General features: G+C 37.2%; 1 protein-coding gene across 1 annotated transcript in view; it reads left to right on the plus strand.

The window, feature by feature from the left end:
• Window positions 1–1,002: 1,002 nt before the first annotated feature.
• CUL3 (cullin 3) overlaps window positions 1,003–13,961 on the plus strand; it is a 39,798-nt gene continuing 26,839 nt past the window's right edge. Inside the window, exons 1-2 of the mRNA XM_014960642.1 lie at window positions 1,003–1,202; window positions 8,305–8,418. Of these exons, the coding sequence (XP_014816128.1) occupies window positions 1,005–1,202; window positions 8,305–8,418 (312 nt within the window). The 5' untranslated portion in view covers window positions 1,003–1,004. The remainder of the gene's footprint in view (window positions 1,203–8,304; window positions 8,419–13,961) is intronic.

Raw genomic sequence — 13,961 nt, forward strand, 5'->3', positions numbered from 1 at the left:
GGGTGATGGAAATATGTTGAATACATAGGTTAATTTTGGACATTTGGATTTTTAAAAAACACCTGTAAGTATTTAAATTGTAGGCATGATATTGTTGGCACATACTTTGGCCATTATTGTGTTGCTGTAAATTGAGACTACCTATTTAGCTCAAGCAGATGACTAAGTTTGTTTAACTGTGTCAGATGTTATTATCTTTTGTTGTACAAGTTGATTTGGCGTCTGGTTAAGCAGATCAGTGTTGCAGTACAATTTATGAGGTGCCAAATAACATGTTAGTATGGGAGGAAAGTTAACTGACTATTGTTGTTAACACTGTGGTGGAACGGAATCATAGAATAGTTTGGGTTGGAAGGGACCTTTAAAGTTCATCAGGGATATCTTCAACTAGATCAGGTTGCTCAGAGCCCTGTCCAACCTGACCTTAAACATTTCCAGGGTCGGGGCATCTGCCATCTCTCTGGGCAACCTGTGCCTGTGTTTCATCACCCTTATTTAAAAAAATATAATCTTCCTTATATCTAGTTTAAATCTACCCTCTGAGTTTAAAGCCATTACCCCTTGTCCTGTTGCAACAGGTCCTGCTAAAAAGTTTATCCCCATCTTTTCCGTAGGGTCCTAAGTACTGAAACACCACAATAAGGTCCCCCCAGAGCCTTCTCTTCTGCAGAGGAAAAGGAGGAAAGGAAAGGAGTAGGGAATCACGTCCACGATTACCTGCCTTCCCACCTGCACAAGCTCTGGAGTTGGTTTCTGTGGATTTGCAGCTCTGAAGGGGAAAAGCATTAATCTTTTACAAATTACAATTTTCATAACTATTTCTTGAAATCCCTACTAGTTTCATAAATCCTGTTTTTCTTTTGACAAAGTTTGAGAAACTTTGGATAATGCAGTCAACAAAATATGATATAAGCAATTGCTGCCTCTGGAGTTACAATTAAAGGAAGCTTTTTGTAGTGATCTTTCTTGATTCTAAACAATAATGTATTGTTTTATTTTTACAGATGACTATGGATGAGAAATATGTGAACAGCATTTGGGATCTTCTGAAAAATGCAATCCAAGAGATCCAGCGTAAGAACAATAGTGGTCTCAGTTTTGAGGAGCTGTATAGGAATGCATATACAATGGTATTGCATAAACATGGAGAAAAACTTTACACTGGACTAAGAGAAGTGGTCACTGAGCATCTAATAAACAAGGTATGTAATTTTATGAATTAAAATTGAAGTGTATTAGATGAAAGAATTCTGAATAGTTACTTAAATGACAAAAAAAAAAAAATTACTATGTTGTCTCGTGTTGTAATTGCTACCCTCAAAAATGGTAACTTAGAACTAACATCAAGCTTAAATGACTTCATATTCCAGGTAGTGTTTGTTGTAAGTTACTAATGCAGGGCAGACCATAGGAAGTATTTGAAAGTGTATAACAGGAAGCAACTTTAGCCGAAGCATAACTGTTGAGAGCTGGGAGTTTTTTAAAGAGAGGTTTGTGGTCTTCTGGTGGCATTTTGTGACTTTCTCGGAACAAATTTTGGTTTATTTTCTAGTCAATTTTTTCATCTCTGGAACAAAATAAATACCAGCGTAAGAACCTGTTTGTTCATCTGGCCTAATGAGCCAATTCACAAGTTAATGAGAGAGTTGTGCTAGGATTATGCTATTTAAAGAGGCAGTAGGCAATGTACAAAAACATCAGCTCGGCAGCTGTAAAAGTCCTGAGTAGTTCTGTCACTTCACCCGTCTCAAAACAATGTAATTCCGTCAAAATGACATGCAGAACTTCCTTTATTCTGAAGATGTATCATCTGAGAAAAGGGCTTTCCACCTCTTGTGTTGAATGATGGAACCACCTTCTCAGTCTCTGTGAGGAAAGTTTAGGGTTGATTAGTAAGTATGTCATTGAAAAAACCTTCAAACTCACTTTTTATGATTCCAGATAATTTGTAGTGGTAATAGGATCCTAAGTCTAAGATGCCTGCCTTGTTCCTTATGGTAATATCCATAGCTCCTATCTTAGAGAAAAGATGCATGTTGACTTCGATCCTATATACTGTCTGTGGGTCCAGATGGAGTCTCAGATTTTTTGTTCTTTTATTATAACATTCGAAAAGGAAAGTCATACATCATCATGTGTCTTGAATGGTTACTTCTGGCTGAATTACAGAGAGTAGATGGGAGGTTTATGTCTAAATAATGCATAATGCTTAGAAGCTTTTTGTGCGTTCTGACTGGAGTGACTGCTATGGCAGAGAAGTGTGTTATTTCATTTCTAAGATCTTAGTTTTCAAAGGTGCAGTCCAGACAAGTATAGTCTACAACTGCTTTGAATATGGGGCTTTTTCTACTGTTTGCACGAGAGGAAACATCCTGTATGAAGTGGCTAAATAATTTATGGCTCTATTCTATAATTGTAGCACATCTGTGACTCTCAGCCACTTCTGTTTCCATAATCTGTACTATTCATATAAAATGTGGCAAATGGCTGAGGCTTTTTGTGCCTTGTTCTTGTATATTCCTATGTTTACAGTCTATATTTAGTAATAATCGTGACACTAAACTCTTATTCTTACTAGGCTTTAGTTTATCCTGGTCTAATTTGAGGAAAGCTTCTTATCTTTGTTCCTAGCTATTCTGCATATTAAAAATTACCCCTATGCAAAATTAATTATTCTGAAGAGCTCATTGTGGCAAACTGTCAAAAGAGCAGAATATCATGTGAGTTTGTACTGTCACTGTACTGGCTAAGATGGTTGTACAGATATCAGTGTAGAGAAATGACTTTCTGACACTTAATGCTATTGTATCTGATGCTAAAAAAAAAAATAAATCTCTGATGAGCTAATATTCTGATCTTTAATGTGATTAATCAAATAATATCTTTTTGTATGGGTAACATAAAAGTAGATGACCAGAAGTTTTTTTAATAAAAAGGCTGACTACTGAGTTTTAATAGTTGTAAATGCTGTTGTTGTTAAAAAGGCTAAATTATTCTGATGTCTGATGATGCCTTCCTATAAATCAAATAATCACAGAAGAAGATTAAAAAAAATGAAAATGTGTCTTCTGTCGAAAAGTTCTGAACAATAAAGAAAACTTCTCTAGGCTCAAAGCTACTCGTCCTTTTTGGTGGTTTGCTTAAGGATGTTATGTTGAGGCAGTTACAGATGGAAAAAAATAGTGCATTGTTTGTTAAGAATAGGGTCAGTTCTATAATGGAATCTTATGATTGTGCCATTAGTGCTTGTTGTTAGATAAAAAGTTTTTTTTATCTAACCTCATGCTTTATCAAACAGAAGTTTTAGAGGAATCTTGTATTTTCAGAATCTAAGAGCGATTCTCTGTTAAATGTTAAGTAGCTAATTAACAATGAATGTTCTCATCACAAGTTTTTGTAAATTTCTATTCAGAGAATCAATGGTGGATGCTAGAGTTTAGAAGATGGGGATTTTGCAAACTGAAATGTTCATGTAACCTGTTAACTTTTATGAAAATGTGCAGAAATGAATATATTTTAGGAAAGGACTATGCTTGGTTCAGGGAGTGCTTCTGAGGAGCCAAACCCAAATCTCTAATTGCTAGAATCCTTGAAACAGAATTGCTATTTGCTGTCACATCTCATAGTTATTTTTCTACAAAAAACTTAACATTCCTGTATTATTCCAGTCATGCTGGTTAATTCAGAATAGATAAAGAGACAAGGTCGAGGCAATGTATTTGTTCAGATGTTTTCACACATGGGTGGGGTTTTTATAATTGCTAGATGAAGGTTATGCTCACTCAGCATTTTTATTAGAAAGAAACCAAACACATTAAAGAGGAAAATTATGTAACTTTAGAACATTAGAAAACATAATGCCATGTACTGTCTTTTACAGCCTGTTTATAAATGTCTGTAAATAAAATGATATGTGCAGACATGATCAATACAAGATGCAAGCACACAAGCAAGTTACTATAAAATGTGCTTAGTTTTGAACTTGCAGACCCAAGTGGCTTGTAGTTACAGTCACCAGGTTCTGGCTGCTTGCTGAAGGCAGTAGTGAGCCAGGTGCCTTACTCGGCATCATTGACAGGAGTCAGCTGGCTTGACCTACCTTGTTTTTACAACAGGGCTAGGACGTGCTAAAACTTGTCTTTGCCTGTGTATTGACATCATTATTAAAGTGTAATGTGTGTAGAACTGAATTTAAAAGCACTGTTGAATAAAAAGTACTGAAACCTTTCATCTTAATTCAAGCATTTAATTCTTGTGCATCTGGCATTTCATTGATTTCTCCTTTTCTTGTCCTTCAGTAAACTTGTAGCTTGATGTGGACACTCTTCCTTCACACTTCTTGAGCCTAGTCTCTTACTTCTTCACACAAATGTTGTTAAAGTGTTTTTAAAAAACAAACACAAGAAGTGTAGTTTACAGCTCTCTAAATCATTTGATGATAAGCAACATTGCTTGTGTTAGAACAAAAAAAAATATCATTAAGTTAAGAAGTTTGCAGGATATTTTTAAAGTTCCCTTCATTTTTATGAATGCTTCATAATCTAGTGAAATATAAACTCATGACATGTGACATATCATATACATTCTGTGAATTGCGTGTGTGAAAAGGAATTGATGGATTTGTTGGCCAAGCCCAGTACAGTTTTGTTGTTTTTTCTGTGCAGTGTATGTCCGAGATTCAGAGATGTAAAGGAGTGGCCAAAACTGAAATGGGCTGAAACGTGCTGCTTTAGAGAGATACTGGAGTATTACTGAAAAGAAAGAGATGCTTGGGATATTCTCATGTCCTATAAGTTTTCTTCATCTTGCCAAACATTTCTATTCCTGTCTGTTGCTGGCATGCCAGAATGCCTTCAACACAGTGGTCTTTGCTGATACAAGTGGTGGAGAGGGGTAGTGACAGTGCATGCTCTTTCAGAATGGTACTAAAGGCAGGCCTGCAAGAAAGCTGTTGGTAAGAGGGGCACAGAACCAGGTGGTGTGGCCGTGGTGGTAAGTGCAGAAGGAATTGTATGAGGGGCTTATAAAGGTATGTGCAGGATCCTTGGCAAGCTTTAAAATTTGTTATCGTGGAGTTATGGAGAGAAGGGGGGAGAGAAGATAGGAAATCTCCTACAGGGAATTTGAAATTATTTCCATAACATCTATGAAAGAGGGAGGAGTGACATGAGGAGTCATGTAGGAACCAAATTAATTAGTGACCATTAGGCTGTACTGTAAGCCTGGCTGACAATGTATGAAGTGTTACCTGCCTTTATCATTACTTAGTAATGTTTTAAGATGATCTTGTGCAAGTCTGCAGTTATATGGAGGGTAAAAGGATGTGAAGGAAGTGCCAGAAAGTAAAAGCAATTCAGAATTTTCAGTATTCTTCAGAAGTCTTTTATTCCAGCAACAGGATAGCAGCTATAGGGGTCAGCAGACTTTTCTGGTAAAGTCATAGTTAATCTGTTAACTTAGTTGGAACTCAGGTTTTAAAGTACTATCTCCTAGATTATTTGGACTTTTGTAGAAGACGAAGACACTCTGTAATAAAAGTTCTGAGACCTTGTGGCCTTAGTTCAGAAAGTGCCGTTCTATCTGGCTGCTCCCCACGGAAGGTTCTGGCTGTCCTTACAGTAGTGGAAACTACATAATTGAACTATTTGTGCTGTTGTGTCAGGCCAGGCACTGTAAGAGAGAAATTGTATTCTTAATGGAGAGTTATTTAAAGGTATTGAAAGCTTATGCCAACAAACTATTCTTAAGAGATTGGCGGGGGAGGGTGCTATATTTTCTTAAGAGCTATATCCAGTATAAAATACAGTTGAGCCTGAAGTTATATACAAGATTTCATCCTTGCAAATATAAGATGACCTTATGTAGATTACAAAGCTGTGATTTATTTTTGAGACTTTATATGGACAGTCCTGTTAAAGCTGGATATGCCTGCCAATTCACTGCATAACTGCAAAGATTGTCATAGAAATCACTGCAAGCTCAGCTAATTGAAGGAACGTTCCGCTGATAAAAATCTTTGAAATTTTCTTAAGGCCTTGGAAGAGAAGCAGCTGTGTCTCTGAAGGGCTTTCTTTTCTATAGAAGAGCGTGGATATCCATGTTCTTTTACTACAAGTCATTTATTGTACCAAAATAGTTTGACTCTGCACCTTGCTAAATGTTTTATGCATTGTAGTAGTTTTCCTGTAATACTGTTGTATTCATGGCCCATACAAGGAATGTGTTCAATGCTCATTAACTAGACAGCTGTTGTAAGCAATGATTTGGTTGGCTTTTGTAGCAACTATAAGAATAGCTTCCCAAACCTGTCTGCAGCTTAAAATAAACCTAGGAGGATGTCATTGAGAAGCTTCACAGGGACTCTTTGAGTAGTTCTGTTGTACAGCACCCATTCCTGGATTTAAAACACATTTCCAGAAAGCTCCATGGCATACTGTATGGAGCAGAGGTGGCACAGGCCTGTGTGTTCCTGTGTCTGCTTGGAAGCAAGTAATCATTGCTGTCTTGGTGGCAAGCACCTGTTTTGGCTACCAGCGGGTATTTAGTTTGGCACTGGCTGGCCTGGTAGGGTTATTGTGATGGATGTGTGTAATTATAAAGGTATATTGCTTCTGTGTTGTTTAAAAAAAATAAATCTTTAGTCCTTGAAGAGTTCTGTGATGGCCTCATAGACTTGGGAAAAATTGATCAGTCCCCACCTTGGTTATCCATGCTTGGGAACTAATCATGCTTTTGGTTTTGCTTTGCTAAATTCCACGAGTGTGAGTGATCTACAGAATAACATTTCCAATGTTTTTCCACATTGACTAAATAAGTGAAAGTAACCATGTCATGTTTGTTTCTCTTGTTCTGGGAGATTCTATGTACTCTTTACCAGTATAGCTGGTGAAGTTTTTAATGCATATTTACATTTTAGCTAAAAACTATACAGATTGGATGACAACAGGGAACACATTTTGGAGACCAAGGTGTAAATGATGATTGCTATCGGAAAGAATGAGGCAGCTAAGTAGTGCTGGTTGGGACTTGGAACAGCACGTTGTGTTTTCCAAAACCAAGGGGGAGAGGCCTTACTCGGGTCTGGGGAGTGGGTGTTTGAAGATTTCCAGAAGCTTTGAAATTTGAGCAATACAAGTAGACCTGTATTACCTAGATTCAGTAACAAGGTGAATATTATGAGGACGTTTCCACAGCTTCTCAAGAAGAGACCGTTGTGTTCGTATAATATGCCATGCTGTGTTTCTGGTTTGCTCAGCTAAGTTTATGAAGTGTATGTATAGGAGCGTGGAAGACTGAAACTTTTGTGATGCTGGTTTTGCTTAATAACTTCATAAAACTTAAATGATAGAATGAAGTCTGTCAGGTGGTTGGATCTGATGTTGGTGCAACTGGTAGCTCCTTGTCATGTGTGGTTTTGTTTTCCTATTTGAATTCTCTATACTGACATTTATATTATCATGCAAATACAAATGCAAATCTATAAATGTAAAAATACATTCTATTTGATTACAACAGTGGGCCAAAAGCTATGTCAAAAGTCAATTCACGTGTTTTTTTAAATCTGGAATAAGTTTTTTCACATTCCCTCAGGTTTGTCTTTTACATGAGCTTAAAGCTTGAGCACTGTAGAATGTGCCTACTGCATGAACATCAAAATATGAAACCGGCTGTTCTGTTTTATTAGCATAGAGTAATAGCATCAAAAAGAAATGAAGCCTGAAGTTGTGGGGATCTGAGGTCGTCTTGTTGGCAATTATGGACTATTAGTATAAGAGTCTGATCTTTACCAAGTGATTGTTTCCTTTCAGAACTGTTGTTTGTTGTAACTTTATGCTATCTCAGCAGGTCTTTCTAAATGTCATCATGGCCAATTTTCCACCTGTACTTGTTCCTGTTTGTAACATTTACCTGTAGTACCCGATATTCTGAAATTACTTGTGATAGTAAAGTTAATGTTAATTGAAATGCTATAGCACAGGAAATCAAACCTTTGAGGAGTTGTAAAAAAATATTTTTGCCATTTGAGATTTCAGGTATTCCTTTGAAACTTAATATCCATGTTTATCTTGTTGCTCTTGTTTTTAGCCTGATTTTTTCTTACTTGTGTGAAGTCTTCTTTTTCCACAGAAATGAAATACAAGGTAAGGATGGTCAGCACACAGAAAAGCAAGAACTTGTTTGTAATATTCAAGTTCATAGGGGAGCAAGATTTTTTTTTTTGAAGCAAAGATTGTTAAGATTTCAGTGATGCAGGAGAAACTGACTTGAGTTTATGACAATATGCTGGTTTTTTTCTTGCTTCAGGTGCGAGAAGATGTGTTAAACTCCTTGAATAACAACTTTCTACAAACACTAAACCAAGCATGGAATGATCATCAGACAGCGATGGTGATGATTAGAGACATTCTGATGTATATGGTGGGTATTCTGCTTTTTCACACGTTTAACTTGATGCAGTAAATTGTCTTTGGACAAATGTATACAAAGGAGCTGGAAGGGTAAAAAGCAAGGCACGCTTACCAGTCTTCTTCCAGAGACTACTCTGTCCCTTGTTTTGAAATCCCTGTGTGCATTCAAGGCTACTATGGATGTGTGACAAATTAGAATTGGATTCTTCCTTCAGGTTATCTCATTATCACTTGAAAAATGCATCTGAAAAATGGTTGAATTTTGCAGTTCTTAAAAAATAAGCCGGTTGGACCCATTCTGGCAGGTTATAGGTATCACTTGCATGTTTAGTTCTCGTAGTGGTGGTTTCTTACCATGAAAAGCAGTTCATCTAGTCCTTGGGTATGAGATTTTAGGCAGTGTACATAAATGAGATCTTTGGTTGCGTGGTTGTAATTTTAACAGAAAAAAGAAAAGTAATGATTACCTGGTAGCTAATGAAGAAGTCCTATTTTGAAGACAGAGCGCCTGGCATTTTTGTGTCTGGATTATGTTATGTTTTAGGTAGTTGGTGTACATTTAAATTCCCAGAATGGTGGGCATGCTCTGAGGATGCAAGAGAGTGTATTTTTGCATAGCTTCTGGCCAAAGGCTTCTACTTCAGAAGGAGAAGAAATGCATGTTGACAACATTGTGCTTTTTTTATGTATAATCTTTTTTCCAAAATACCATCCTGAAGATATTACTTCATGCAGTATTAGGAAGTGAAGGGCAGACAGTGGTAGTGCTTTTTTTTATGTATTAAAAAAGATCATTAGCTGAGATTGTACTTTATCTGCTGAACAACTGGACTTAAGAACTTACCTTGTAGCTGCTGCAGATCTCATGCTATGAATTTGAACCTGTTTGTATTAGCTGTGAAGAAATACTCCTTGGTTAATGAGCTACTAAAAGTTATAGAATTTGGAATAATTCTTGTAGCTACATAGCTTTTTTTTATTATTTTTTAAATTGATTTACTGGCTTTCATCTTGTGGGGTTTGTGTGGTTTGGGTTTCTTGGGGGTTTTTGTGTTTTATTTGTTGGTTTGGGGTTGGGTTTCTTTTGAGTTAAGAAAAGACCGCATATCTAAAGATAGAGGGGCTGGATAAAATGTCTTCAGTGACTCTTAATTATCTGTGTATCTTATCTTGCCAAAAGGAAGACTGAGAGATTATTTTGAAGATGTAGTATCTTTGCTATGAGAAATCCTGGAATCTTTAATCTGTGAGGGACAAACAAATCAATTACTGTAAGCTGTATCTGGGCAAACTCAAGAATAGTTAACTAAAATAATCTACCAAAGCTAGTGGTGAATTTTCAGAAGATGGAGTCTTCTAGGGGAGTAGCTGTGGTGTTTTAGCCACATACTATGTGTTATTTCAGTACAGAGGATGCTGGATGCTCCATGGTACGTAGGCGGTCAGCGTGGATAGCACCATGTTATATACTCCTCTTTAATTCGACAAATCTTTGATCCCTCCAACACTGTCAGAGAAAGGTGGCTTATCAGCTGTCCTGTTTGAGTGAATTGACTAGAATATTGAGGACCAAGAAGTCCGCTATTTGAGGAAGTTATGTGCTTCAGTTAGCACTTTGGAGGGGAGATGAGAGCTGTGTTCCAAGTAATTCTTTTGTGTTCAGGAGAGCAGTGCCTTGACTGCTGTTTGAAGCCTGTGAGTGCTGTTAAAACAGCCAGCCTTCTCTTTTCTGGAGAAGGAAGATGGAGACCTTCAGCATTCCTACAAGTGCAAGCTGGACTTCATTGGGTTATATTTTAGATTCAGAACAGAATAATAAATAACTTGAATAACTCTGGAATATATAGTCTTTTGTGTGTTGTTTGATTCCTAATTATTTCAAGTGGGTGTTCAGTGAGGTCTCTGCTTGACTAATTATTTGCCTCCCATAGGCTTTTTTTCTTTGTACCAAAATAAGACCCAAAGACACAGAAAAGACAATTTTATCTGCAATGAAATATATTTATAGAATAATAGTAAAAATATATTTTTTTCTTTCAAATACGTCAAACTTGTCAAACTAGGAACACTGATGTCTGCTTGTTAAACATGTGTAATGTAACATGTTTTTTATGACTATAAATTTAATCTGTATTAGAATTAAGTAATGCAAAGAGCTGATACTCCTCTTTGATTTCGAGGAGCATAAGACAAGTTGTCATTAGAAATTACATACTTTGATAACAAATTAAAGTTGTTATCAGCTATATCAGCTATGTTATCAGCTATATCAGTTGTTATAAGCTATGGTTTAAAATGGGACTAGTCTCAAAGATTTGCAGTTTCACCTTTGTCACTGGGATGTTGAGTCAAACATAATTCCATTCACTGGAAACAACTAGGAGCAGGAAACTTCTAATCTTGAGTATGTGTTCATTTAAAAAGCTTGAAAAAGCTGCTAGTACCAAAGAATAATGAAGCAGAGGAACATCTGTCAAAGATGAGACCAGACTGCTCTTCAAAGAACCAATTTCAAGAACTTTATAAAATAAGGGATGATTTGTTCTTCTTTTATGACATTGACTCTGAATGTAATTTTATAGTGATACGTCAGAAGTTGTTCATACACTTTTATTCAAGCACAGCTAATATAATTTACATTAAAAATATTTTATCTTAAAAAAAAAAACAAAAACACTGTATAAATTCAGTCACCAGGCATTGTTAATTGATATGCTTGTGTTCCACCAGGAGAACTATATGCAATTATACTATGTTTATAAATAAAGGATAACTCAGTCCTTCTCTTTTGTAGGCTGTCCCAATTACTTACCCATCAGTTTCAGGAAATTTAGCTATTGGTACCCAACAAGCCACAGTCTGACGTCAGTGAAAGTAAAACATTTAACATCCTCTTGAATTCTGATCTTACTCTCTTAAATTCTTGCTTCATCACAGTGATTGCACATCTTACACTAACCTGTATCTGTTTTACTGCCATGTTTGTTTTCCAGCTTTTCATCCATTAGCTCCCATATAATCTAAGTCAAAACAAAAACCAAACACCTCCCCAACACACCTTAATCTCTTTCCTCTGTTTAAGTTTGCCACTTCTAAAATAAAAATTAATTCAAATCAATCTTTTTAAGAAACATATCTGTTTAGTGCAATGGGGTTTGTGCTTTATGATACTTAAAGACTAGAATACTGGCTGTTTGAGGTTTATGGCAGGATCTCATGTGCAGAACCTCTTGCACAAGACACTTTAAAGCTTGCCTTGCAGTTGTATTTAAAAAAAAAAAGTGTATTACCTTGTCTCTTGTGTCTGTCTGGTAGAAGTCTGCTTGGTTTCAGGTCTATTGTACAATGTAGTTGTAGTGTGAGGTTTTGCAACCTGGAATTGCACAATAAAGGCAAATCTAACTTTCTTGAGATATTTCAGTTTCCACAACTGAATTTCAAGTTTACGTAGTTCCAGTATATTTTGTAGTTTGTTCACTAGCTCTCCTCCTTCTGCTGTACATGTTTAGCCTACAGTAATCAGTGCCAGAAGAGATGTAATGCTCTCTGGAAATCCATGGCGCTGTCTGCAGCAGGCAGGGAGGTACCGGAGCAGTGAAGTCATGTCCTCAGTACTGTCTCTGCTAAATCTGGTCATGTACTAAGACATGTTGAGGTAGTGAAGTAATGTACTGCATTTGGGCATATCTGGAGTTGAGTCTCACTTATGGCCACAGTGTAGGTAAGTGTACCTACCATAGTTATTATTTAGCTGCTGTACCTAACAGTGGCAATGGAGATGCAGTTGTTCATTCTTCTTGTGAGTGTTCTTGGAACGTATTATGGAAACTGGGTGAAACTGGATTCTGCAGCCTCCATTCCTTACTACTTGTACTTGCTATATTTAAAGCAGTTTCAGGTATGCAAGCACATGGCTGCGTTATAGGCATATGGGTAGTGCCAGTTAAACACTGTCAGAAGTGCACAACTCCTCGTGCTGTGTGTCTTGCAGAGGGCAGAGCCTTCCCTTCTCATCTCTGCCCTGCACAAAGCTGGTGTCGTGATTCCAGCCAGCACCGACAGATTGACTATCTGAATTTGGACCTTGGGGTGTATGACTGTCATTGTTCACAGCTTATCCACGAGGTAGTAGGGAGAAGTGTTTTTATTTTCAGAACTAGGATCAAAGAGACTTGAGATCTATAGATATATCTACACAATGGTTTCTGAAGGCCACATCATCCAGGTAGTGAGTCCCTGCAGAGATGGGCGAAGTGTGGTTGGTGATGTTTTGCAGCAGGTAACTTACTTGAGTTGAGACCAGAATTATTCTGCAGCGTAAGCAGCATTGTAGTTGATGAATAATTGCTGTCTGAAACTCCACCCTTGTCTCCTGAGAGTTACTCTTACCTTTAAGCACCTGCTGCTTCTCCCCGTGGGAAGTGATTGCAGTTCAGCAACAGGTAGCCTTGTCAGTCAAACCTGTTCCCAAATGGGGTTCCCTGTCTCTAAGATCTCCTTTTTTTTATTATTATTATTATTTTTTAGGTTGGGAGAGCTTTCAGTAAACAGTAGAAGTGATCTGTTACCAAGAGAATGCAAATTGGCAGTGTCAGAAACATTGCTGCTGCTACTGTAATTTGGGTATCGTGCAGTGGTCGGGCTCAAAGGAGGCGTTGCTGTCACACCGAGAGATTCTAGTGCAGTCACTATTGCATTTCCTAATGGCAGATGCTGCTACTCTAGTTTGGGTACCGTGCAGTGGTCGGGCTCTAAGGAGGCGTTGCTGTCACACCGAGAGGAGATTCTGGTGCAGTCACTATTGCATTTCCTAATGGCAGGGCTTAGCACTGCTGCAGCACAACCTGTGCAGATGAGTCATGACCGTGGCTTTAAACATTTTGATACCTTGTTGCCTGTGCTTCAGAGGCCTGAATGAATATTCTTTGGAAATAATATATATTTTCTTTTCTCCTCAGGTTATGTAGTATATTAGACACTACTTTTTAATTTTCTCTTTCATCTCTTTGAAAGTGTATTTTAAGGCTGTCTTACTTTAGAGTCACATTTACTTATGTTCTTGATGCAAGTGTGTAAATAAGAGAGTTAAATAAATAACGCTGTTTCTAAATAACAGGAAAAAATAGAGTAACATGCTGCAAAGATCTAGACCACCATGTGTTCCTGAACTGACTTCATGAGACCAATTAGTAAACTTTTTGCTTTGAGGCAGAACTGAGCTTGCTTCATGAGCCACAGAGGAGGTATATCTGACCTGTTCCCATCTTGCTTTTTCATTTAGATGAAGTCCTGCCTGTCTGAAGGGAGTGAGTGGGAAATTATTTGTGAATTGTAGAACCCAGCGTTTCACTTTCCTCTGGTCATCATGTGGCAATCTGGCATATAATTAGTGTATGAATAATTTTGCCATGTAAATTCAGCTGCAAAAATACTAATGGGTGTGGTGTGTGTTCCTTCTGATTTTTTTCTAATTGTGTAGCCAATTTCTAATTATATAAAAATACAATTTTCTAATCTTTTTTCTGTAGTCTGAAGCATGATGATTATTTTTTT

This window comes from Calidris pugnax, unplaced genomic scaffold (genome assembly GCF_001431845.1).
Source record: "Calidris pugnax isolate Ruff unplaced genomic scaffold, ASM143184v1 scaffold398, whole genome shotgun sequence".
NCBI classification, from domain to species: domain Eukaryota; kingdom Metazoa; phylum Chordata; class Aves; order Charadriiformes; family Scolopacidae; genus Calidris; species Calidris pugnax.